A 26,891-nucleotide genomic window follows, 5' to 3' on the forward strand; every position below is an offset into this window, starting at 1 on the left:
TTGGACTGCTCGCTAGCTACCATGACAACAGCTGGACTGTTCGCTAGCTACCATGACAACAGCTGGACACATCACAGAGCGGCGTAGTAGACAGAGTCGGACTCCCAAATGGCACCCTTTATAGTGCACTACTTTTTGATCAGAGCCCTATAGAGAAGAAGGTACCATTTGGGACACAGTCAGAGACTCTTGAGGCTTACAGACTAGAATGATGCTGTGTGTATATACACAGCCAGAAAATACATTTAGCCGACGCTCTTCTCCAGAGCAACTTACAGTTAGTGAGTCATTTAGCAGACTCTCTTATCCATAGCCACTACAGTAGTGAGTCATTTAGCAGACGCTCTTCTCCAGAGCCACTTACAGTTAGTGAGTCATTTAGCAGACGCTCTTCTCCAGAGCCACTTACAGTTAGTGAGTCATTTAGCAGACGCTCTTATCTAGAGCCACTTACAGTTAGTGAGTCATTTAGCAGACGCTCTTATCCAGAGCCACTTACAGTTAGTGAGTCATTTAGCAGACGCTCTTATCCAGAGCCACTTACAGTTAGTGAGTCATTTAGCAGACGCTCTTATCCAGAGCCACTTACAGTTAGTGAGTCATTTAGCAGACGCTCTTATCCAGAACCACTTACAGTTAGTGAGTCATTTAGCAGACACTCTTATCCAGAGCCACTTACAGTTAGTGAGTCATTTAGCAGACGCTCTCATCCAGAGCCACTTACAGTTAGTGAGTCATTTAGCAGACGCTCTCATCCAGAGCCACTTACAGTTAGTGAGTCATTTAGCAGACGCTCTGATCCAGAGCGACTTACAGTTAGTGAGTCATTTAGCAGACGCTCTTCTCCAGAGCGACTTACAGTAAGTGAGTCATTTAGCAGACGCTCTTATCCAGAGCCACTTACAGTTAGTGAGTGCATACATTTTATTTATATTTTATTTTTCATACTGGCCCCCCGTGGGAATCGAACCCACAACCCCTGGCGTTGCAAACGTCGTGCTCTAGACCCTCTTCTCTCTAGTTGGAGTGCCCCAACGCTCAAAATGCGCTGCAGGAAATTGAATTCTTCCCTCTGAGTTGATTCTCAACACAGTTCCCGACTGCTCTACTACCCACCAGGGTTGGAGACAATTCCAGTTAAATTCCAGTCAATTCAGGAAGCACGCAGAAATTCCGATTCCAATTCTCTTCAATGCTTTTCAATTTGAAAAATGTGGAATTGGAATTTGGTTTACTTTCTTGAAATGGAATTGACCCCAACCCTGATACCCACACTGGCATACTACCACTTAGAATAAAGGCATGTATGTATTGGGGCGTGCATTCTAAGTGGTGTGCTAGTGTGGATATTGGATCACGACCATAATGGGCTTTAGCCATAGGACTAAGAAGAGTACATCGACTGCGTTCCAAATGGCATCCTATTCCTTACATAGCACACTAGGGCCCATAGGGTTCTGGTCAAAAGTAGTGTACTATGTAGGAATTAGGGTGCCATTTGGGACGAAGCACATAATGAATACAAGCAGCGTCAATGGGTACTCTTCTCAGTCATATGGCTATAGTGGGTACTCTTCTCAGTCATATGGCTATAGTGGGTACTCTTCTCAGTCATATGGCTACAGTGGGTACTCTTCTCAGTCATATGGCTACAGTGGGGTCAATGGGTACTCTTCTCAGTCATATGGCTACAGTGGGTACTCTTCTCAGTCATATGGCTATAGTGGGTACTCTTCTCAGTCATATGGCTACAGTGGGGTCAATGGGTACTCTTCTCAGTCATATGGCTATAGTGGGTACTCTTCTCAGTCATATGGCTACAGTGGGTACTCTTCTCAGTCATATGGCTACAGTGGGGTCAATGGGTACTCTTCTCAGTCATATGGCTACAGTGGGTACTCTTCTCAGTCATATGGCTTCAGTGGGTACTCTTCTCAGTCATATGGCTACAGTGGGGTCAATGGGTACTCTTCTCAGTCATATGGCTACAGTGGGTACTCTTCTCAGTCATATGGCTTCAGTGGGTACTCTTCTCAGTCATATGGCTACAGTGGGGTCAATGGGTACTCTTCTCAGTCATATGGCTACAGTGGGGTCAATGGGTACTCTTCTCAGTCATATGGCTACAGTGTGCTACCGGTGTCTTCCTCCGTACTTGACGGCCCAGTCCACCCGTCCGTGTACAGGCTGGATAGGAGGAGCTCGAGACACGGTGTTCTCCCCTCCACTGTTGCTGTTGAGGCTAGAAGATCCAGGGACCGGAGGCTTCATGGACTTCATCTTCCATCCCTCGTACTCTGTCAGATCAAAGTGGAGGAGTTTAGGGCGGGGAGCCCTGTTCAGAAGGGTTCGTCGTTGTGGAACGTTCAGATAGAAATATATTATGTGGAACAGCGATGCCTCTATTGAATGTAGAGTGAGGAATCGTGTCAGCTCTTCATGACATTTCTATCTGCAACGTTCAGTGCCCTCCTCAACGCAAGCCAAGAGTCTCATTCTAGTGTCTGGGATAGTATGAGGATGCCATGGCACTATTCCTCTGTTGAAATATATAATACTACATAACAAATAGATACATGAAGCTGTGTGTATGCTGACTATAGCGACCAATATTATTTAGGGCTACATTTGAAAAAGATCCACGCTAGCCGACAGCCCGCACAGTGGTTGTTTTGGCGGTCTCAGAGGTAGTTAAATCCACAAGCGGATCCCGGCATTATACCTAAAGTGGACATTGCCATTGGCTGCATGGATTTCGCATGAAGAGAAATTGTGTCTATGTTGACTATAGGTAACTGACTATAGGTTCATTATTATTTACAGTGGGGGAAAAAAAGTATTTAGTCAGCCACCAATTGTGCAAGTTCTCCCACTTAAAAAGATGAGAGAGGCCTGTAATTTTCATCATGGGTACACGTCAACTATGACAGACAAAATGATACTTTTTTTCTCCAGAAAATCACATTGTAGGATTTTTAATGAATTTATTTGCAAATTATGGTGGGAAATGAGTATTTGGTCAATAACAAAAGTTTCTCAATACTTTGTTATATACCCTTTGTTGGCAATGACACAGGTCAAACGTTTTCTGTAAGTCTTCACAAGGTTTTCACACACTGTTGCTGGTATTTTGGCCCATTCCTCCATGCACATCTCCTCTAGAGCAGTGATGTTTTGGGGCTGTCGCTGGGCAACACGGACTTTCAACTCCCTCCAAAGATTTTCTATGGGGTTGAGATCTGGAGACTGGCTAGGCCACTCCAGGACCTTGAAATGCTTCTTACGAAGCCACTCCTTCGTTGCCCGGGCGGTGTGTTTGGGATCATTGTCATGCTGAAAGACCCAGCCATGTTTCATCTTCAATGCCCTTGCTGATGGAAGGAGGTTTTCACTCAAAATCTCACGATACATGGCCCCATTCATTCTTTCCTTTACACGGATCAGTCGTCCTGGTCCCTTTGCAGAAAAACAGCCCCAAAGCATGATGTTTCCACCCCCATGCTTCACAGTAGGTATGGTGTTCTTTGGATGCAACTCAGCATTCTTTGTCCTCCAAACACGACGAGTTGAGTTTTTACCAAAAAGTTCTATTTTGGTTTCATCTGACCATATGACATTCTCCCAATCCTCTTCTGGATCATCCAAATGCACTCTATCAAACTTCAGACGGTCCTGGACATGTACTGGCTTAAGCAGGGGGACACGTCTGGCACTGCAGGATTTGAGTCCCTGGCGGCGTAGTGTGTTACTGATGGTAGGCTTTGTTACTTTGGTCCCAGCTCTCTGCAGGTCATTCACTAGGTCCCCCCGTGTGGTTCTGGAATTTTTGCTCACCGTTCTTGTGATCATTTTGACCCCACGGGGTGAGATCTTGCGTGGAGCCCCAGATCGAGGGAGATTATCAGTGGTCTTGTATGTCTTCCATTTCCTAATAATTGCTCCCACAGTTGATTTCTTCAAACAAGCTGCTTACCTATTGCAGATTCAGTCTTCCCAGCCTGGTGCAGGTCTACAATTTTGTTTCTGGTGTCCTTTGACAGCTCTTTGGTCTTGGCCATAGTGGAGTTTGGAGTGTGACTGTTTGAGGTTGTGGACAGGTGTCTTTTATACTGATAACACGTTCAAACAGGTGCCATTAATACAGGTAACGAGTGGAGGACAGAGGAGCCTCTTAAAGAAGAAGTTACAGGTCTGTGAGAGCCAGAAATCTTGCTTGTTTGTAGGTGACCAAATATTTATTTTCCACCATAATTTGCAAATAAATTCATTAAAAATCCTACAATGTGATTTTCTGGAGAAAAAAAATCTCAATTTGTCTGTCATAGTTGACGTGTACCTATGATGAAAATTACAGGCCTCTCTCATCTTTTTAAGTGGGAGAACTTGCACAATTGGTGGCTGTGACTAAATACTTTTTTTCCCCACTGTACCTTCATTAGAGCCAGTCAGTTTATTGGAAGAGGGTTTAAACTTGGACGGTTTGTGTTTTGATTCAGTTCTAAGGTCAGCAGCAGAAGACAGGTCAGCTTGGAGAAGAGTTGAGAAACACAGAGGGGGTTAAGGAAACAAAAGACATGGAAGAAAGACGATGTGTTTTATTGAATACTGGAAATAAATGGCACAGAAACCATCTGAAGGGTGAATGACTATGGTGTGTGTGTGTGTGTGTTGTCTGCTGGGATGAGACTCACTAGCAGAGTTGCCTCCTATGGCTGCTAGATGGTGGGTCCTGTGTCCAGCTGATCCCATCTCCTTCTGAAACGATGACGTGTAACTGCTACTGCTGCCAGGGTTGTAGGTGTTACTCAGGAAGTTATCTGGAAATAAATAACACTCTTTAACATCAATAAACCAAACAGCAAGAATATTACAGTTAGCTATTCCTATTCCTTTATGTCTCAAATCAGAGATTAACTATTCACTAATTTAAAGTCTACATGAGATTAACTATTCACTAATCTAAATAGTCTATATGAGATGAACTATTCACTAAATAGTCTATATGAGATTAACTATTCACTAAATAGTCTATATGAGATTAACTATTCACTAAATAGTCTATATGAGATTAACTATTCACTAAATAGTCTATATGAGATTAACTATTCACTAAATAGTCTATATGAGATTAACTATTCACTAATCTAAATAGTCAACATGAGATTAACTATTCACTAATCTAAATAGTCTATATGAGATTAACTATTCACTAATTTAAAGTCTACATGAGATTAATTATTCACTAATCAACAAGCAGGACTAAAATCTCACGTAAACTATGTCTGTCCACGAAAGATGAACTATTCACTAAATAGTCTATATGAGATGAACTATTCACTAAATAGTCTATATGAGATGAACTATTCACTAAATAGTCTATATGAGATGAACTATTCACTAAATAGTCTATATGAGATGAACTATTCACTAAATAGTCTATATGAGATGAACTATTCACTAAATAGTCTATATGAGATGAACTATTCACTAAATAGTCCATATGAGATTAACGATTCGGTAGCGGTGTGTGGGTAAAATCACTGAGGAAGCCAAGCCAGGGAAAAAAGCCATATTACAACTTATATTGTGATAATTGTGTTGTTTAGTCTATAACCCATCCGTGATATACAATAAGGCCGTGACAACAGAAAGACAACAGTCGCACAGTGGCGGAATAAATTCAACTACACATACGTTTGTTTCATCACAAAACCGGAGAGCAACATCTGGTGAAGTCCACAAAGCAAATATTGCATGTAACAAACACTTCTATCACCTGCAGCATGGTCAAGCAAGTAAAGTTTCCAACAGTTCACTAAACTACTACTGATTTAGAACCATGGAGAGTTACCACAAGTCAGCACAAAGTAAACAGGAGCACTTTGTCCGCTATTCCAGCACCATTTCAACTTAAACATTAGAGGAGACAGATACATCATCAAATCAACAAGGCTAAATAGGCTTAGTCTAATACAGTGAAAACAAACTTAAAGATTCCCAAAACTATTTAGTCCAATCAGTGTTGCTAAATAACATGTGGCTGTCCATGGGACTGATTTCTGTGCCTCTGTGTGTGAAAAAATATATATAACTAGTTGAACGCTAATGCCATCCTCCCCTCTTTCATGGAACGAACTGCAAAAATCTCTGAAGCTGGAGACTCTTATCTCCCTCACTAACTTTAAGCATCAGTTGTCAGAGCACCTTACCGATCACTGCACATGTACACAGCCCATCTGAAATTAGCCCACCCAACTACCTCATCCCTATATTGTTATTTATTTTGCTCTTTTGCACCCCAGTATCTCTATTTGCACATCATCTTCTGCACATCTATCATTCCAGTGTTAATACTAAATTGTAATTATTTTGCACTATGGCCTATTTATTGCCTTACCTCCATAACTTGCTACATTCGCACACACTGTATATATATTTTCTGTTGTATTTTTGACTTTATGTTTTGTTTACCCCATATGTAACTCTGTTGTTGTTTTTAATCGCACTGCTTTGCTTTGTCTTGGCCAGGTTGCAGTTGTAAATGAGAACTTGTTCTCAACTGGCTTACCTGGTTAAATAAAGGTGAAATAAAAAATAAATAAATAAAAATGTTGGCAAAACAGCCCATGACTCAGATATACAGTAGTACACACTTAAAGTTTTTGTTGTCATAGGCTGCCTGGCTAAAAGGCTTGCTAGCCTAACTTCCTCACATGGGCAACAATGAACTGGCGAAGTTAGCTAGCTAATGCGAGCCTACTAGGTTACATCTAGGCTACATATTGAACTTCAATTGTCTCAGGCCAGTGGCACAATATATTAATTTATGGTTAGATCAGAATCAGCGTTATAATCATTGGCCTGTACGGATAATTCAGTCAAAACCACAAGTCCAAATCCCCATCCATGCCTTAGGAAAGGGCCGATCTAGCAAGCTAGCTACTGCAGGACAACAGCACAAGCTGACCAGAAACGTTTTGCTTTTGGTGTGATTTGATTGGTGTGAAGCCAAATCCAAACTGGCCTCCCTTGGGGGGTGCTGCACCAAGCATTTATCAAGGGAGGCCAAATGCTCGCTGGCATCAATCAATCAATCATATGCTACTGCGGCAACATGTCATACTCTTTTTGTCCAGACAGCATCAGATACATGGGCTACACATAGTGAGACAGAGGGGCGCTGTTTCTCTCGCTCGGATGATTTCTCTGGTGATTATTTTTACATTTATAGTCATTTAGCAGACGCTCTTATCCAGAGCGACTTACAGCTAGTGAGTGCATACATTTTCATACTGGCCCCCCGTGGGAAACGAACCCACAACCCTGGCGTTGCAAGCGCCATGTTCTACCAACTGAGCTACACGGGACTATGATTATGAAAACAGAGAGATGAAAGAGAAATTGTTTTATAATTTTTATTGGTAAAATATTTGGGGAAGCCTGGCTTCCCTCGGCATCCATGAATACACACCACTGATGATAATATTATTCACTAAATTGCTCCAATTTCACTACAATAATATTTTCTTTAAGAGGTAGTAGTTTATCAGTTAGTTTAGGAAGACTGCCCTCTGTCCCCGCAACACAATGACAGAGACATGGAGAAGAACAGTGAGTAGAGAGAGAGAGAGAGAGAGAGAGAGAGAGAGGAGAGTTAGTGATAGGTGATAGTGAGGAGAGTTAGTGATAGTGAGGAGAGGAGCGTTAGTGATAGTGAGGAGAGGAGAGTTAGTGATAGGTGATAGTGAGGAGAGGAGAGTTAGTGATAGGTGATAGTGAGGAGAGTTAGTGATAGTGAGGAGAGGAGAGTTAGTGATAGGTGATAGTGAGGAGAGGAGAGTTAGTGATAGGTGATAGTGAGGAGAGGAGAGTTAGTGATAGGTGATAGTGAGGAGAGGAGAGTTAGTGATAGGTGATAGTGAGGAGAGGAGAGTTAGTGATAGGTGATAGTGAGGAGAGGAGAGTTAGTGATAGGTGATAGTGAGGAGAGGAGAGTTAGTGATAGGTGATAGTGAGGAGAGGAGAGTTAGTGATAGGTGATAGTAAGGAGAGGAGAGTTAGTGATAGGTGATAGTGAGGAGAGGAGAGTTAGTGATAGGTGATAGTGAGGATAGTTAGTGATAGGTGATAGTGACCCAGGGCCCATGGGGTTAGTGATAGGTGATAGTGAGGAGAGGAGAGTTAGTGATAGGTGATAGTGAGGAGAGGAGAGTTAGTGATAGGTGATAGTGAGGAGAGGAGAGTTAGTGATAGGTGATAGTGAGGAGAGGAGAGTTAGTGATAGGTGATAGTGAGGATAGTTAGTGATAGGTGATAGTGACCCAGGGCCCATGGGGTTAGTGATAGGTGATAGTGAGGATAGTTAGTGATAGGTGATAGTGAGGAGAGGAGAGTTAGTGATAGGTGATAGTGAGGAGAGGATAGTTAGTGATAGGTGATAGTGAGGAGAGGAGAGTTAGTGATAGGTGATAGTGAGGAGAGGAGAGTTAGTGATAGGTGATAGTGAGGAGAGGAGAGTTAGTGATAGGTGATAGTGAGGAGAGGAGCGTTAGTGATAGGTGATAGTGAGGAGAGGAGCGTTAGTGATAGGTGATAGTGAGGAGAGGAGAGTTAGTGATAGGTGATAGTGACCCAGGGCCCATGGGGTTCTGCTCAAAAGCAGTGCACTATAAAGGGAATAAGGCCTATAGGGTAAATACAGGGCCTTGCAAAAGTATTCATCCCCCTTACCGTTTTTCCTATTTTGTTGCATTACAACCTGTAATTTAAATGGATTTTTATTTGGATTTCATGTAATGGACATACACAAAATAGTCCAAATTGGTGAAGTGAAATAAATAACTTGTTTCAAAGAATTCTACAAAATAAATAATGGAAAAGTGGTGCGTGCATATGTATTCACCCCCTTTGCTATGAAGCCCCTAGATAAGATCTGGTGCAACCAATTACCTTCAGAAGTCACATAATTAGTTAAATAAAGTCCACCTGTGTGCAATCTAAGTGTCACATGATCTGTCACATGATCTCAGTATATATACACCTGTTCTGAAAGGCCCCAGAGTCTGCAACACCACTAAGCAAGAGGCACCATGAAGACCAAGGAGCTCTCCAAACATAGCTTTGGAGGATTTTACATTTTGTGGTCGTCAACTTCAGAGTTGCATCCGCGGGTCGTAAAAAACAACATTTGCATGACACGAGCTGAATTAAATGTAAAAGGCTTTGAAAATAAAAAGCTTGGTATAAACTCAGTGCTCCGTTGACATTTCACAGAGATACGCTTGTTTTCGTGAGAAATCTTTGACTAACCGGTGCCCCCGCACATTGACTCTGTACCGGTACCCCCCTGTATATAGCCTCCCTACTGTTATTTCCCATTGACTCTGTACCGGTACCCCCTGTATATAGCCTCTCTACTGTTATTTCCCATTGACTCTGTACAAGTACCCCCTGTATATAGCCTCCCTACTGTTATTTCCCATTGACTCTGTACCAGTACCCCCTGTATATAGCCTCCCTACTGTTATTTCCCATTGACTCTGTACCGGTACCCCCTGTATATAGCCTCCCTACTGTTATTTCCCATTGACTCTGTACCGGTACCCCCTGTATATAGCCTCCCTACTGTTATTTCCCATTGACTCTGTACCGGTACCCCCTGTATATAGCCTCCCTACTGTTATTTCACATTGACTCTGTACCGGTACCCCCCTGTATATAGCCTCCCTACTGTTATTTCCCATTGACTCTGTACGGTACCCCTGTATATAGCCTCCCTACTGTTATTTCCCATTGACTCTGTACCGGTACCCCTGTATATAGCCTCCCTACTGTTATTTCACATTGACTCTGTACCGGTACCCCCTGTATATAGCCTCCCTACTGTTATTTCCCATTGACTCTGTACCGGTACCCCCTGTATATAGCCTCCCTACTGTTATTTTACTGCTGCTCTTTAATTATTCGTTTTTAAAAAATTTTTACTTATCTATTTTTTACTCAACACTTATTTTTCTTAAAACTGCATTGTTGGTTAAGGGCTTGTCAGTAAGCATTTCACGGTAATGTCTACACCTGTTGTATTCGGCGCATGTGACAAATACAACTTCATTTGATTTGAATTGAATCTGAAAAGTGTATACTAAAATATGAAACTACATGTAACGTCTCTAAATCGATATCTATCTGACCTCTGTATTGTTTTATGTCCGGTGGATTCTAGAAGAGAGATGACTAGTTCAACGGTGAGCATGTCAGTTAGCCTTAATTCTCTCACAGCCTCCAGCCCAGCTGATGTACTGCGGTGTAAATCTCATGATTTTTTTGACCACTATCTCTCTGGCCTCCATTGATTTAGTCACCCTAATTCTGGCCATCCTACAAGGGTAAAAAAAATAAAAAATAACCTTTGAACGGATTATGATAGAGACGTTGGTCAGAAGATGCGTTTTTAATTGGACACCCTAACGTACGGTACGTCCTTGTCAGGTGTAACTATATAGTATCTTTTGTAAACTCCCTACTGGGACATTAAAGATGGACTTGAACGAGATTTGACTGTATACGTGTAATAAAGGAGTAATCAGTGAATTATTATTACCTTTGCTAAGTGGCAGTCCTGCTCCCTGTGCCCTGGTTAAAGAGGAGTTGGCCCACACACTCCTTCCACGCTGCTGCTGGCCTGTCAGAAAGCTGCTGCTGCTGGTCTTTGGGTTTACGCCTGGAACAGACAGAGAGAGAGAGAGGGGACAGAGAGAGAGAGGACAGAGAGAGAGAGGGGACAGAGAGAGAGAGGACAGAGAGAGAGAGGACAGAGAGAGAGAGAGGACAGAGAGAGAGAGGGGACAGAGAGAGAGAGGACAGAGAGAGAGAGGACAGAGAGAGAGAGGACAGAGAGAGAGAGGACAGAGAGAGAGAGAGGACAGAGAGAGAGAGAGGACAGAGAGAGAGAGGGGACAGAGAGAGAGGGGGGATAGAGAGAGAGAGAGGGGACAGAGAGAGAGAGGGGACAGAGAGAGAGAGAGGACAGAGAGAGAGAGAGGACAGAGAGAGAGAGGACAGAGAGAGAGAGGACAGAGAGAGAGAGAGGACAGAGAGAGAGAGAGGACAGAGAGAGAGGGGACAGAGAGAGAGAGGACAGAGAGAGAGAGAGGACAGAGAGAGAGAGAGGACAGAGAGAGAGAGAGGACAGAGAGAGAGAGAGGGGACAGAGAGAGAGAGGGGACAGAGAGAGAGAGGGGACAGAGAGAGAGAGAGGACAGAGAGAGAGAGAGGACAGAGAGAGAGAGGACAGAGAGAGAGAGAGGATGGAGAGAGAGGACAGAGAGAGAGGACAGAGAGAGAGAGGACAGAGAGAGAGAGGACAGAGAGAGAGGACAGAGAGAGAGGACAGAGAGAGAGACTTGGTTGAGCACAGGACAGGTAACAGAGATGTATCTACAGTGCATTCAGAAAATATTCAGACCCATTCCCTTTCTCCACGTTTTGTTACGTTACAGCCTTATTCTAAAATGGATTCAATATATATTTTTTCTCATCAATCTACACACAATACCCCATAATGAAAAAGCGAAAACAGGTTTTTAGAAATGTTTACATAAGTATTCAGACCCTTTGCTATGAGACTCGAAATTGAGCTCAGGTGCATCCTGTTTCCATTGATCATCCTTGAGATGTTTCTACAACTTGACTGGAGTCCACCTGTGGTAAATGTTCAATTGATTGGACATGATTTGGAAAGGCACACACCTGTCTATACAAGGTCCCACAGTTGACAGTGCATGTCAGAGCAAAAACCAAGCCATGAGGTCGAAAGAATTGTCCATAGAGCTCTGAGATAGGATTGTGTCGAGGCACAGATCTGGGGAAGGGTACCAAAAAATATCTGCAGCATTGAAGGTCCCCAAGAACACAGTGGAAGAAGTTTGGAACCACCAAGACTCTTCCTAGAGCTGGCCGTCCGGCCAAACTGAGCAATCGAGGGAGAAGGGCATTGGTCAGGGAGGTGACCAAGAACCCAATGGTCACTCTGACAGAGCTCCCAAGTTCCTCTGTGGAGATGGGAGAACCTTCCAGAAGGACAACAATCTCTGCAGCATTCCACCAATCAGGCCTTTATGGTAGAGTGGCCAGACGGAAGCCACTCCTCAGTAAAATGCACATGACAGTCCACTTGGAGTTTGCCAAAAGGCACCTAAAGGACTCTCACATAATGAGAAACAAGATTCTCTGGTCTGATGAAACCAAGATTGAAATCTTTGGCCTGAATGCCAAGCTTCAGGTCTGGAGGAAACCTGGCACCATCCCTACGGTGAAGCATGGTGGTGGCAACATCATGCTGTGAGGATGTTTTTCAGCAGCAGGGACTGGGAGACTAGTCAGGATCGAGGGAAAGATGAACGGAGCAAAGTACAGAGAGATCCTTGATGAAAACCTGCTTCAGAGCGCTCAGGACCTCAGACTGGGGCGAAGGTTCACCTTCCAACAGGACAACAACCCTAAGCACACAGCCAAGACAACGCAGGAGTGGCTTCGGGACAAGTCTCTGAATATCCTTGAGTGGCCCAGCCAGAGCCCGGACTTGAATCCGATCGAACATCTCTGGAGAGACCTGAAAATAGCTGTGCAGCGAAGCTCCCCATCCAACCTGACAGAGCTTGAAAGGATCTGCAGAGAAGAATGGGAGAAACTCCCCAAATACAGGTGTGCCAAGCTTGTAGCGTCATACCCAAGAAGACACGAGGCTGCAATCGCTGCCAAAGGTGCTTCAAGAAAGTACTGAGTAAAGGGTCTGAATATCTATGTAAATGTGATATTTCCATTGTTTAATTTTTATAAATTTGCAAAAATTTCTACAAACCTGTTTTTGCTTAGTCATTATGGGGTATTGATGAGGGGAAAAAACAATAATTTAATCCATTTTAGAATAAGGCTGTAACGTAACAAAATGTGGAAAACGTCAAGGGGTCTGAATACTTTCCGAATGCCACTGTATATAATGCACTGTATGTGATGACGATTTAATACTATTCCAGGTTGACAAGGGTCTTTCCAAAGGCACACTGTCTGGGAGTCTCTTCAAGTGTGTGTTGTTGGGACTGGCTGGCATTAAAGTAAGAGCTGAAGACCCAAAACGTTAAAGAGGCCCAGACTAACAAACCAAGTCACACACTGTATTACTCCCCAGTTTATATTATTTACTGACTGGACCACTGACTGGACTACTGACTGGGCCACTGACTGGACCACTGACTGACTGGACCACTGACTGGGCCACTGACTGGACCACTGACTGGGCCACTGACTGGACCACTGACTGGACCACTGACTGGGCCACTGACTGGGCCACTGACTGGGCCACTGACTGGGCCACTGACTGGGCCACTGACTGGGCCACTGACTGGGCCACTGACTGGGCCACTGACTGGGCCACTGACTGGGCCACTGACTGGGCCACTGACTGGGCCACTGACTGGGCCACTGACTGGACCACTGACTGGACCACTGACTGGACCACTGACTGGGCCACTGACTGACTGGACTACTGACTGGACTACTGACTGGGCCACTGACTGGACCACTGACTGGGCCACTGACTGACTGGACTACTGACTGGACTACTGACTGGGCCACTGACTGGGCCACTGACTGACTGGACTACTGACTGGACTACTGACTGGGCCACTGACTGGACTACTGACTGGACCACTGACTGGACCACTGACTGGACCACTGACTGGACCACTGACTGGGCCACTGACTGGGCCACTGACTGGGCCACTGACTGGACCACTGACTGGACCACTGACTGGACCACTGACTGGACCACTGACTGGACCACTGACTGGGCCACTGACTGACTGGACTACTGACTGGACTACTGACTGGGCCACTGACTGGACCACTGACTGGACCACTGACTGGGCCACTGACTGGACCACTGACTGGACCACTGACTGGGCCACTGACTGACTGGACTACTGACTGGACTACTGACTGGGCCACTGACTGGACCACTGACTGGACTACTGACTGGGCCACTGACTGGACTACTGACTGGGCCACTGACTGGGCCACTGACTGGACTACTGACTGGGCCACTGACTGGGCCACTGACTGGACTACTGACTGGGCCACTGACTGGGCCACTGACTGGACCACTGACTGGACTACTGACTGGGCCACTGACTGGGCCACTGACTGGGCCACTGACTGGACCACTGACTGGACCACTGACTGGACTACTGACTGGGCCACTGACTGGGCCACTGACTGGACCACTGACTGACTGGACCACTGACTGGACCACTGACTGGACCACTGACTGGACCACTGACTGGACCACTGACTGACTGGACCACTGACTGGACTACTGACTGGGCCACTGACTGGGCCACTGACTGGACCACTGACTGGACCACTGACTGGACTACTGACTGGGCCACTGACTGGACCACTGACTGGGCCACTGACTGGGCCACTGACTGGACCACTGACTGGACCACTGACTGGGCCACTGACTGGACCACTGACTGGACCACTGACTGGACCACTGACTGACTGGACCACTGACTGGACTACTGACTGGGCCACTGACTGGGCCACTGACTGGACCACTGACTGGACCACTGACTGGACTACTGACTGGGCCACTGACTGGACCACTGACTGGACCACTGACTGGACTACTGACTGGACCACTGACTGGACTACTGACTGGGCCACTGACTGGGCCACTGACTGGGCCACTGACTGGGCCACTGACTGGACCACTGACTGGGCCACTGACTGGGCCACTGACTGGACCACTGACTGGACCACTGACTGGGCCACTGACTGGACCACTGACTGGACTACTGACTGGGCCACTGACTGGACCACTGACTGGACCACTGACTGGACCACTGACTGGGCCACTGACTGGACCACTGACTGGACCACTGACTGGACCACTGACTGGGCCACTGACTGGGCCACTGACTGGACCACTGACTGGACTACTGACTGGGCCACTGACTGGACCACTGACTGGACTACTGACTGGGCCACTGACTGGACCACTGACTGGACTACTGACTGGACCACTGACTGACTGGACCACTGACTGGACCACTGACTGGACCACTGACTGGACTACTGACTGGACCACTGACTGGACCACTGACTGGACCACTGACTGGACCACTGACTGGGCCACTGACTGGACCACTGACTGGACCACTGACTGGACCACTGACTGGACCACTGACTGACTGGACCACTGACTGGACCACTGACTGGGCCACTGACTGGGCCACTGACTGGACTACTGACTGGACCACTGACTGGACCACTGACTGGACTACTGACTGGACCACTGACTGGACCACTGACTGGACCACTGACTGGACCCTCCAGGTTTCAGCACCACAGGACTTTACCAGCGAGGTACACTATATATACAAGAGTATGTGGACACCCTTTCAAATTAGTGGATTCGGCTATTTCAGCCACACCTGTTGCTGACAGGTGTATAAAATCGAGCACACAGCCAGGGACTTTACCAGGGAGGTCTCTGGACCCTACAGGTTTCAGCACCACAGGACTTTACCAGGGAGGTCTCTGGACCCTACAGGTTTCAGCACCACAGGACTTTACCAGGGAGGTCTCTGGACCCTACAGGTTTCAGCACCACAGGACTTTACCAGGGAGGTCTCTGGACCCTACAGGTTTCAGTACCACAGGACTTTACCAGGGAGGTCTCTGGACCCTACATGTTTCAGTACCACAGGACTTTACCAGGGAGGTCTCTGGACCCTACAGGTTTCAGCACCACAGGACTTTACCAGGGAGGTATCTGGAATGGCGCAGGTAGTGTTGCTTCACTGATGATGTGTTGGACTTGGGCTCTGCAAACCTACACACAATCAAACAATACATTAATCAATATAAAACTGCATGTAGAAATACCGTATAAGTGGGTGTCATTTTATAAGACAAGAATGTATCATGTCTAGGAGCCAGGAGTTTTCCTGACCACATGATCACTAGGAAAAAATAGCATATTTAACTATTTTGTTGCTGGTAATCCCATTGAGACCAAGGTCTCGTCTGCGACTATGCCCAAAAGGTTCTGACCATGTAACCTGCCTAGAACAAACCGGGCCTAATCCCTAGCCAGGCATGGCAGGAAGAAGCAGAAGGACCTACCAGTCATTGTCCTGGTCCTGGTGTTTGTCCCTGAGAGATGCCATGCTGGGTTTCTTGGAGAAGGAGATGCCGAGGTCAGAGTCGTCCACCTCGTCCCAGGTGCCTGTTGACGTCTGTCCCCACCACATCCTACCGCTCCTGAACCCTGATGTGCCGTTCTCACACCCCGCTGGAGTGGCTTTCTGTTGGACAAGTTCCACATCAAATCCCACACGATAATGATGTCATGTATTATAGAGGACTCCAAATTAAATACTGTACCATGAGTTGACTAGGACTGGTCCACAATGTGGTTTTTAAAATCTGTATTTTGTATTGTCAACTATCAAAGATTTTACTGAGTTAATGTTCATGTCAGGAAATAAGTACATTGAAATAAATTCATTAGGCCCTGATCTATGGATTTCACATGACTGGGAATACAGATATGCATCTGTTGGTCACAGATACCTTAAAAAAAAGGTAGGGGCGTGGATCAGAAAACCAGTCAGTATCTGGTGTGACCACCATTTGCATCATGCAGCGCTACATCTCCTTTGCATAGAGTTGATCAGGCTGTTGATTGTGGCCTGTGGAATGTTGTCCCACTCCTCTTCAATGGCTGTGCGATGTTGTTGGATATTGGCAGGAACTGGAACATGCTGTCGTACACATCGATCCAGAGCATCCCAAACATGCTCAATGGGTTACATGTCTGGTGAGTATGCAGGCCATGGAAGAACTGGGACATTTTCAGCTTCCAGGAATTGCGTACAGATCCTTGCGACATGGGGCCGTGCATTATCATGCTGAAACATGAGGTGGCGGCACGACAATGGGCCTCAGGATCTCGTCACGGTATCTCTGTGCATTAAAATTGCCATCGATAAAATGCAATTGTGTTCGTTGTCCGTAACTTATGCCTGCCCATACCATAACCCCACCGCTACCATGGGGCACTCTGTTCACAACGTTGACATCAGCAAACCGCTCACCCACACGACGCCATACACGTGGTCTGCGGTTGTGAGGCCGGTTAGACGTACTGCCAAATTCTCTAAAACGACATTGGAGGCAGCTTATGGTAGAGAAATTAACATTTATTTATCTGGCAACAGCTCTGGTGGACATTCCTGCAGTCAGCATTCCAATTGCACGCTCCCTCAAAACTTGAGACATCTGTGGCATTGTGTTGTGTGACAAAACTGCATATTTTAGTGGCCTTTTATTGTCCCCAGCACAAGGTGCACCTGTGTAATGATCATGCTGTTCTACCAGCTTCTTGATATGGCACACCTGTCAGGTGGATGGATTATCTTGTCGAATGAGAAATGCTCACTAACAGGGATGTAAACAAATTTCTGCACAACATTTGAGAGAAATAAGCTTTTAGTCCGTATGGAAAATTCCTGTGATCTTTTATTTCAGCTCATGAAACATGGGACCAACACGTTACATGTTGCGCTTATATTGTTGTTCAGTGTACAATAACCCCGTTTGTGAGAGGACATAAATTGATACAAAGAAACAAATACTGACAGTAGCTATTACCTTTAAAGTATATATAGGTTATATATTAAAGTATATCCCAGCCTATTGTATACAATACAGTACTATCCTATTTACATCGGAGTCATTTAGCAGACGCTCTTATCCAGAGCCACTACAGTAGTGAGTCATTTAGCAGACGCTCTTATCCAGAGAGACTACAGTAGTGAGTCATTTAGCAGACTCTCTTATCCAGAGTCTTACAGTAGTGAGTCATTTAGCAGACGCTCTTATCCAGAGTCACTACAGTAGTGAGTCATTTAGCAGACGCTCTGATCCAGAGTCACCACAGTAGTGAGTCATTTAGCAGACGCCCTTTTCCAGAGCCACTACAGTAGTGAGTCATTTAGCAGACACTCTTATCCAGAGACACTACAGTAGTGAGTCATTTAGCAGACGCTCTTATCCAGAGTCTTACAGTAGTGAGTCATTTAGCAGACGCTCTTATCCAGAGTCACTACAGTAGTGAGTCATTTAGCAGACTCTCTTATCCAGAGCCACTACAGTAGTGAGTCATTTAGCAGACGCTCAATTCCAGAGAGACTACAGTAGTGAGTCATTTAGCAGACTCTCTTATCCAGAGCCACTACAGTAGTGAGTCATTTAGCAGACGCTCTTATCCAGAGTCTTACAGTAGTGAGTCATTTAGCAGACGCTCTTATCCAGAGTCTTACAGTAGTGAGTCATTTAGCAGACGCTCTTATCCAGAGTCACTACAGTAGTGAGTCATTTAGCAGACTCTCTCATCCAGAGAGACTACAGTAGTGAGTCATTTAGCAGACACTCTTATCCAGAGTCACTACAGTAGTGAGTCATTTAGCAGACGCTCTTATCCAGAGCGACTACAGTAGTGAGTCATTTAGCAGACGCTCTTATCCAGAGTCACTACAGTAGTGAGTCATTTAGCAGACACTCTTATCCAGAGTCACTACAGTAGTGAGTCATTTAGCAGACGCTCTTATCCAGAGCCACTACAGTAGTGAGTCATTTAGCAGACGCTCTTATCCAGAGCCACTACAGTAGTGAGTCATTTAGCAGACGCTCTTATCCAGAGCCACTACAGTAGTGAGTCATTTAGCAGACGCTCTTATCCAGAGTCACTACAGTAGTGAGTCATTTAGCAGACGCTCTTATCCAGAGTCACTACAGTAGTGAGTCATTTAGCAGACACTCTTATCCAGAGTCACTACAGTAGTGAGTCATTTAGCAGACACTCTTATCCAGAATCACTACAGTAGTGAGTCATTTAGCAGACGCTCTTATCCAGAGCCATCTACAGTTAGTGCATTCATCTTAAGATATCTAGGTGAGACAACCATATCTCAGTCATAGTAAGTCCATAATACTATAATGTTAGTACTATAGTAAGCTCTTGGCCCTTACAAAAATATATTTGTCTATCTCCGTATAATCTCCATAATCCATAGAGATAATACTGCTATATGGCTGGCTACATCACTGACCTGTGGCTGGGTGTGTTTGACCAGGCTGAGTGAGGATGGCTAGCTACATCACTGACCTGTGGCTGGGTGTGTTTGACCAGGCTGGGTGGGGATGGCTAGCTACATCACTGACCTGTGGCTGGGTGTGTTTGACCAGGCTGAGTGGGGATGGCTAGCTACATCACTGACCTGTGGCTGGGTGTGTTTGACCAGGCTGAGTGAGGATGGCTGGCTACATCACTGACCTGTGGCTGGGTGTGTTTGACCAGGCTGGGTGGGGGATGGCTAGCTACATCACTGACCTGTGGCTGGGTGTGTTTGACCAGGCTGAGTGGGGATGGCTAGCTACATCACTGACCTGTGGCTGGGTGTGTTTGACCAGGCTGAGTGAGGATGGCTAGCTACATCACTGACCTGTGGCTGGGTGTGTTTGACCAGGCTGAGTGAGGATGGCTAGCTACATCACTGACCTGTGGCTGGGTGTGTTTGACCAGGCTGAGTGGGGATGGCTAGCTACATCACTGACCTGTGGCTGGGTGTGTTTGACCAGGCTGAGTGAGGATGGCTGGCTACATCACTGACCTGTGGCTGGGTGTGTTTGACCAGGCTGGGTGGGGATGGCTAGCTACATCACTGACCTGTGGCTGGGTGTGTTTGACCAGGCTGAGTGGGGATGGCTAGCTACATCACTGACCTGTGGCTGGGTGTGTTTGACCAGGCTGAGTGAGGATGGCTAGCTACATCACTGACCTGTGGCTGGGTGTGTTTGACCAGGCTGAGTGAGGATGGCTAGCTACATCACTGACCTGTGGCTGGGTGTGTTTGACCAGGCTGAGTGAGGATGGCTAGCTACATCACTGACCTGTGGCTGGGTGTGTTTGACCAGGCTGAGTGAGGATGGCTAGCTACATCACTGACCTGTGGCTGGGTGTGTTTGACCAGGCTGAGTGGGGATGGCTAGCTACATCACTGACCTGTGGCTGGGTGTGTTTGACCAGGCTGAGTGGGGATGGAAACTGACGGGGCGGCTAGCTACATCACTGACCTGTGGCTGGGTGTGTTTGACCAGGCTGAGTGAGGATGGCTAGCTACATCACTGACCTGTGGCTGGGTGTGTTTGACCAGGCTGAGTGGGGATGGCTAGCTACATCACTGACCTGTGGCTGGGTGTGTTTGACCAGGCTGAGTGGGGATGGATAGCTACATCACTGACCTGTGGCTGGGTGTGTTTGACCAGGCTAGCTACATCACTGACCTGTGGCTGGGTGTGTTTGACCAGGCTGAGTGGGGATGGCTGGTACTGGTACTGGCTGTGTCCGTCCCAGTCTGTGTTGGAGAGTCTGTGATGGTCAGTGTTATGCTGAGGCTGGTGGTGGTGGACCCTGCCCTGACCCTGACCCTGACCCTGACCCTGGGTGTGGGCTGGCTGGGGCTGGAGGTCGGCCTTCCAGACGGGGAGAGGTTTGGGCTCTGTGGAGGAGGCCTGCTGTGCTGCTGCTGCGGTCCTGCTCTGGGCTTTGCGTTGCTCCAGGTACTGAGGTGGAGGACCCAATGCCTGGCCCAGGTACCTCAGAGCCTGGAACACAGTGTGTAATCATCATATTAATCCTCACTGATGGTGGGTCTCTTCTGGGGTTAGGGTTAATATGTGTACCTGCACTGCGGTGGGTCTCTTCTGGGGTTAGGGTTAATATGTGTACCTGCACTGCGGTGGGTCTCTTCTGGGGTTAGGGTTAATATGTGTACCTGCACTGCGGTGGGTCTCTTCTGGGGTTAGGGTTAATATGTGTACCTGCACTGCGGTGGGTCTCTTCTGGGGTTAGGGTTAATATGTGTACCTGCACTGCGGTGGGTCTCTTCTGGGGTTAGGGTTAATATGTGTACCTGCACTGCGGTGGGTCTCTTCTGGGGGTCCCACTGTAGCATATCCCTCATCAGAACCACTGCCTCATTGGAGGCGTTGGGGACCAGCAAGCGTAGGCTGGTCGGGACACACTGGGGGAAACGGAAGTTCATAGAGGCTGCCAGGTTATAGCCCTCAGGCCAGTCCGTCTGATAACGGGAAGATGGAGAAGGAAAGTTGAGTAAGCAACACCAACAACAACAGTAACAGCAACAGGATCTCCCGAGTGGCGCAGCGGTCTTCCCATTATCAGACGTCTCTGAGGCGTCACTACAGCCCCGGGTTCGATCCCAGGCTGTGTCACAGCCGGCCGTGACCGAGAGACCCATGATGTAACAACAACAACAACAACAACAACAACAACAACAACAACAACAACAACAGCAGCAGCAGCAACAACAACAACAACAGCAACAGTAACAACAGCAGCAACAACATGAACAACAACAACATCAACAACAACAACAACAGCAACAACAACAACATTAACAACAACAACAACAACATTAACAACAACAACAACAACAACATTAACAACAACAACAACATTAACAACAACATTAAAAACAACAACAACATTAACAACAACAACAACAACAGCGGTGGGTGAGTAATTGAGTGAGTAGGTGAGTTTCACACGTGTTTAGAAAGCCATGATAATGAAATAAACATTGACCTCCGAATCTCTTCAGCTCCCCACCTTCTCCATGGTTCCCAGCATGTGTACAGTGGGGAAAAAAAGTTTTTAGTCAGCCACCAATTGTGCAAGTTCTCCCACTTAAAAATATGAGAGAGGCCTGTAATTTACATCATAGGTACACGTCAACTATGACAGACAAATTGAGAAAAGAAATCCAGAAAATCACATTGTAGGATTTTTAATGAATTTATTTGCAAATGATGGTGGAAAATAAGTATTTGGTCACCTACAAACAAGCAAGATTTCTGGCTCTCACAGACCCGTAACTTCTTCTTTAAGAGGCTCCTCTGTCCTCCACTCGTTACCTGTATTAATGGCACCTGTTTGAACTTGTTATCAGTATAAAAGACACCTGTCCACAACCTCAAACAGTCACACTCCAAACTCCACTATGGCCAAGACCAAAGAGCTGTCAAAGGACACCAGAAACAAAATTGTAGACCTGCACCAGGCTGGGAAGACTGAATCTACAATAGGTAAGCAGCTTGGTTTGAAGAAATCAACTGTGGGAGCAATTATTAGGAAATGGAAGACATACAAGACCACTGATAATCTCCCTCGATCTGGGGCTCCACGCAAGATCTCACCCCGTGGGGTCAAAATGATCACAAGAACGGTGAGCAAAAATCCCAGAACCACACGGGGGGACCTAGTGAATGACCTGCAGAGAGCTGGGACCAAAGTAACAAAGCCTACCATCAGTAACACACTACGCCGCCAGGGACTCAAATCCTGCAGTGCCAGACGTGTCCCCCTGCTTAAGCCAGTACATGTCCAGGCCCGTCTGAAGTTTGCTAGAGTGCATTTGGATGATCCAGAAGAGGATTGGGAGAATGTCATACGGTCAGATGAAACCAAAATAGAACTTTTTGGTAAAAACTCAACTCGTCGTGTTTGGAGGACAAAGAATGCTGAGTTGCATCCAAAGAACACCATACCTACTGTGAAGAATGGGGGTGGAAACATCATGCTTTGGGGCTGTTTTTCTGCAAAGGGACCAGGATGACTGATCCGTGTAAAGGAAAGAATGAATGGGGCCATGTATCGTGAGATTTTGAGTGAAAACCTCCTTCCATCAGCAAGGGCATTGAAGATGAAACGTGGCTGGGTCTTTCAGCATGACAATGATCCCAAACACACCGCCCGGGCAACGAAGGAGTGCCTTCGTAAGAAGCATTTCAAGGTCCTGGAGTGGCCTAGCCAGTCTCCAGATCTCAACCCCATAGAAAATCTTTGGAGGGAGTTGAAAGTCTGTGTTGCCCAGCGACAGCCCCAAAACATCACTGCTCTAGAGGAGATCTGCATGGAGGAATGGGCCAAAATACCAGCAACAGTGTGTGAAAACCTTGTGAAGACTTACAGAAAACGTTTGACCTGTGTCATTGCCAACAAAGGGTATATAACAAAGTATTGAGAAACTTTTGTTATTGACCAAATACTTATTTTCCACCATAATTTGCAAATAAATTCATAAAAAATCCTACAATGTGATTTTCTGGATTTTTTCTCCTCATTTTGTCTGTCACAGTTGACGTGTACCTATGATGAAAATTACAGGCCTCTCTCATCTTTTTAAGTGGGAGAACTTGCACAATTGGTGGCTGACTAAATACCTTTTTTCCCCACTGTATGTGTGAATGAGTCCTCTTGCCGACCTTCTCCATGGTTCCCAGCATGTGTATGTGTGAATGAGTCTTCTTGCCCACCTTCTCCATGGTTCCCAGCATGTGTATGTGTGAATGAGTCTTCTTGCCCACCTTCTCCATGGTGCCCAGCATGTGTATGTGTGAATGAGTCTTCTTGCCCACCTTCTCCATGGTTCCCAGCATGTGTATGTGTGAATGAGCTCTCTTGCCCACCTTCTTCACGGTGCCCAGCACCTGGCAGATCTTGAAGATCTCGTCCACTTCGCTGTTTCCAGGGAACAGAGGTTTGAGTGTGTAAAGCTCTGCCATGATGCAGCCCACCGCCCAGATGTCTATAGGAGAGCTGTAGGACGGAGACCTCAGGAGCACCTCAGGGGCTCTGTACCTGGGGAGGGGAGGAGACAGGAGGATCAGGGGCTCTGTACCTGGGGAGGGGAGGAGACAGGAGGATCAGGGGCTCTGTACCTGGGGAGAGGAGGAGACAGGAGGATCAGGGGCTCTGTACCTGGGGAGGGGAGGAGACAGGAGGATCAGGGGCTCTGTACCTGGGGAGGGGAGGAGACAGGAGGATCAGGGGCTCTGTACCTGGGGAGGGGAGGAGACAGGAGGATCAGGGGCTCTGTACCTGGGGAGGGGAGGAGACAGGAGGATCAGGGGCTCTGTACCTGGGGAGGGGAGGAGACAGGAGGATCAGGGGCTCTGTACCTGGGGAGAGGAGGAGACAGGAGGATCAGGGGCTCTGTACCTGGGGAGGGGAGGAGACAGGAGGATCAGGGGCTCTGTACCTGGGGAGGGGAGGAGACAGGAGGATCAGGGGCTCTGTACCTGGGGAGGGGAGGAGACAGGAGGATCAGGGGCTCTGTACCTGGGGAGGGGAGGAGACAGGAGGATCAGGGGCTCTGTACCTGGGGAGGGGAGGAGACAGGAGGATCAGGGGCTCTGTACCTGGGGAGGGGAGGAGACAGGAGGATCAGGGGCTCTGTACCTGGGGAGGGGAGGAGACAGGAGGATCAGGGGCTCTGTACCTGGGGAGGGGAGGAGACAGGAGGATCAGGGGCTCTGTACCTGGGGAGGGGAGGAGACAGGAGGATCAGGGGCTCTGTACCTGGGGGAGAGGAGGAGACAGGAGGATCAGGGGCTCTGTACCTGGGGAGGGGAGGAGACAGGAGGATCAGGGGCTCTGTACCTGGGGAGGGGAGGAGACAGGAGGATCAGGGGCTCTGTACCTGGGGAGGGGAGGAGACAGGAGGATCAGGGCTCTGTACCTGGGGAGGGGAGGAGACAGGAGGATCAGGGGCTCTGTACCTGGGGAGGGGAGGAGACAGGAGGATCAGGGGCTCTGTACCTGGGGAGGGGAGGAGACAGGAGGATCAGGGGCTCTGTACCTGGGGAGGGGAGGAGACAGGAGGATCAGGGGCTCTGTACCTGGGGGAGGGGAGGAGACAGGAGGATCAGGGGCTCTGTACCTGGGGAGGGGAGGAGACAGGAGGATCAGGGGCTCTGTACCTGGGGAGGGGAGGAGACAGGAGGATCAGGGGCTCTGTACCTGGGGAGGGGAGGAGACAGGAGGATCAGGGGCTCTGTACCTGGGGAGGGGAGGAGACAGGAGGATCAGGGGCTCTGTACCTGGGGAGGGAGGAGACAGGAGGATCAGGGGCTCTGTACCTGGGGAGGGGAGGAGACAGGAGGATCAGGGGCTCTGTACCTGGGGAGGGGAGGAGACAGGAGGATCAGGGGCTCTGTACCTGGGGAGGGGAGGAGACAGGAGGATCAGGGGCTCTGTACCTGGGGAGGGGAGGAGACAGGAGGATCAGGGGCTCTGTACCTGGGGAGAGGAGGAGACAGGAGGATCAGGGGCTCTGTACCTGGGGAGGGGAGGAGACAGGAGGATCAGGGGCTCTGTACCTGGGGAGGGGAGGAGACAGGAGGATCAGGGGCTCTGTACCTGGGGAGGGGAGGAGACAGGAGGATCAGGGCCTCTGTACCTGGGGAGAGGAGGAGACAGGAGGATCAGGGGCTCTGTACCTGGGGAGAGGAGGAGACAGGAGGATCAGGGGCTCTGTACCTGGGGAGAGGAGGAGACAGGAGGATCAGGGGCTCTGTACCTGGGGAGAGGAGGAGACAGGAGGATCAGGTAGACTATACAGCCACGCACACGGTGCATTCGGAAAGTATTCAGACCCCTTCCCTTTTTTTCCACATTTTGTTATGTTACAGCCTTATTCTAAAATGGATTAAATTTTTTAAAATCCTCATCAATCTACACACAATACCCGATAATGACAAAGCGAAAACAGGTTTTAAGAATATATATATATATATCTTATTTACATAAGTATTCAGACCCTTTGCTATGAGACTCGAAATTGGACATGATTTGGAAAGGCACACACCTGTCTATATAAGGTACCACAGTTGACGGAGCATGTCAGAGCAAAAACGAAGCCATCAGGTCAAAGGAATTGTCGTAGAGCTCCGAGACAGGATTGTGTCGAGGCACAGATCTGGGGAAGGGTACAAAACATTTCTGCAGCATTGAAGGTCCCCAAGAACACAGTGGCCTCCATCATTCTTAAATGGAAGAAGTTTGGAACCATCAAGCTGGCCACCCGGCCAAACTCAGCAATCGGGGGAGAAGGGCCTTGGTCAGGGAGGTGACCAAGAACCCAATGGTCACAGACTGGGGCGAAGGTCCACCTTCCAACAAGACAACAACCCTAAACACACAGCCAAGAAAATGCAGGAGTGGCTTCGGGACAAGTCTCTGAATGTCCTTGAGTGGCCCAGCCAGAGCCCGGACTCTAACCAAATCTAACATCTCTGGAAAGACCTAAAAATAGCTGTGCAGCGACGCTCCCCATCCAACCTGACAGAGCTTGAGAGTCAGAGAAGAATGGGAGAAACTCCCCAAATACAGGTGCAAAATTTGCAAAACATTCTAAAAACCTGTTTTTGCTTCGTCATTATGGGGTATTGTGTGTAGATTGATGAGGAAAAAAAACAATTTAATCAATTTTAGAATAAGGCTGTAACATAACAAATTGTGGAAAAAGTCAAGGGGTCTGAATACTTTCCGAATACAATGTATGTACACACACACACACACACACACACACACACACACAGACAGACAGACAGACAGACAGACACACAGACACACACACACACACACACACACACATTGATGTTGTTCCTGTCCTGTGTGTCCTGAAGGGATTAACCTCCGATGAGTCAGAATGATTTAATCCCTGAGCTCTAAACCACATGGTGAAATTACCAAAGCCTGTTACAAAGGCTTTATAGACAGACAACAGTATAGACCTCGTAGGATCAGCCTCACCTCACGTCCTGCAGAGGTCTGCCTTTAGTGAGTTTAAAGCCTGACAGACAAACACAGTAAACCGCTTGAAGGTCAGAGGTTCACCATTTGATGTTGTTTTGTTTGTCATGTGATCCTCTTATTGTATTTTATTTATCTTTATAAT

General features: G+C 47.3%; 1 protein-coding gene across 1 annotated transcript in view; it reads right to left on the bottom strand.

Moving 5' to 3' along the window:
- Positions 1–927: 927 nt before the first annotated feature.
- Positions 928–26,891, bottom strand: part of LOC121580551 (serine/threonine-protein kinase MAK) — a 67,713-nt gene continuing 41,749 nt past the window's right edge. Inside the window, exons 8-15 of the mRNA XM_045224628.1 lie at positions 23,620–23,791; positions 21,042–21,209; positions 20,413–20,733; positions 16,189–16,370; positions 15,825–15,895; positions 10,601–10,720; positions 4,692–4,817; positions 928–2,297 (exon numbers count right to left, since the gene is read on the bottom strand). Coding sequence (XP_045080563.1) covers positions 2,134–2,297; positions 4,692–4,817; positions 10,601–10,720; positions 15,825–15,895; positions 16,189–16,370; positions 20,413–20,733; positions 21,042–21,209; positions 23,620–23,791 — 1,324 coding nt within the window. The 3' untranslated portion in view covers positions 928–2,133. The remainder of the gene's footprint in view (positions 2,298–4,691; positions 4,818–10,600; positions 10,721–15,824; positions 15,896–16,188; positions 16,371–20,412; positions 20,734–21,041; positions 21,210–23,619; positions 23,792–26,891) is intronic.

Source organism: Coregonus clupeaformis, chromosome 14 (genome assembly GCF_020615455.1).
Source record: "Coregonus clupeaformis isolate EN_2021a chromosome 14, ASM2061545v1, whole genome shotgun sequence".
Lineage (NCBI taxonomy): Eukaryota > Metazoa > Chordata > Actinopteri > Salmoniformes > Salmonidae > Coregonus > Coregonus clupeaformis.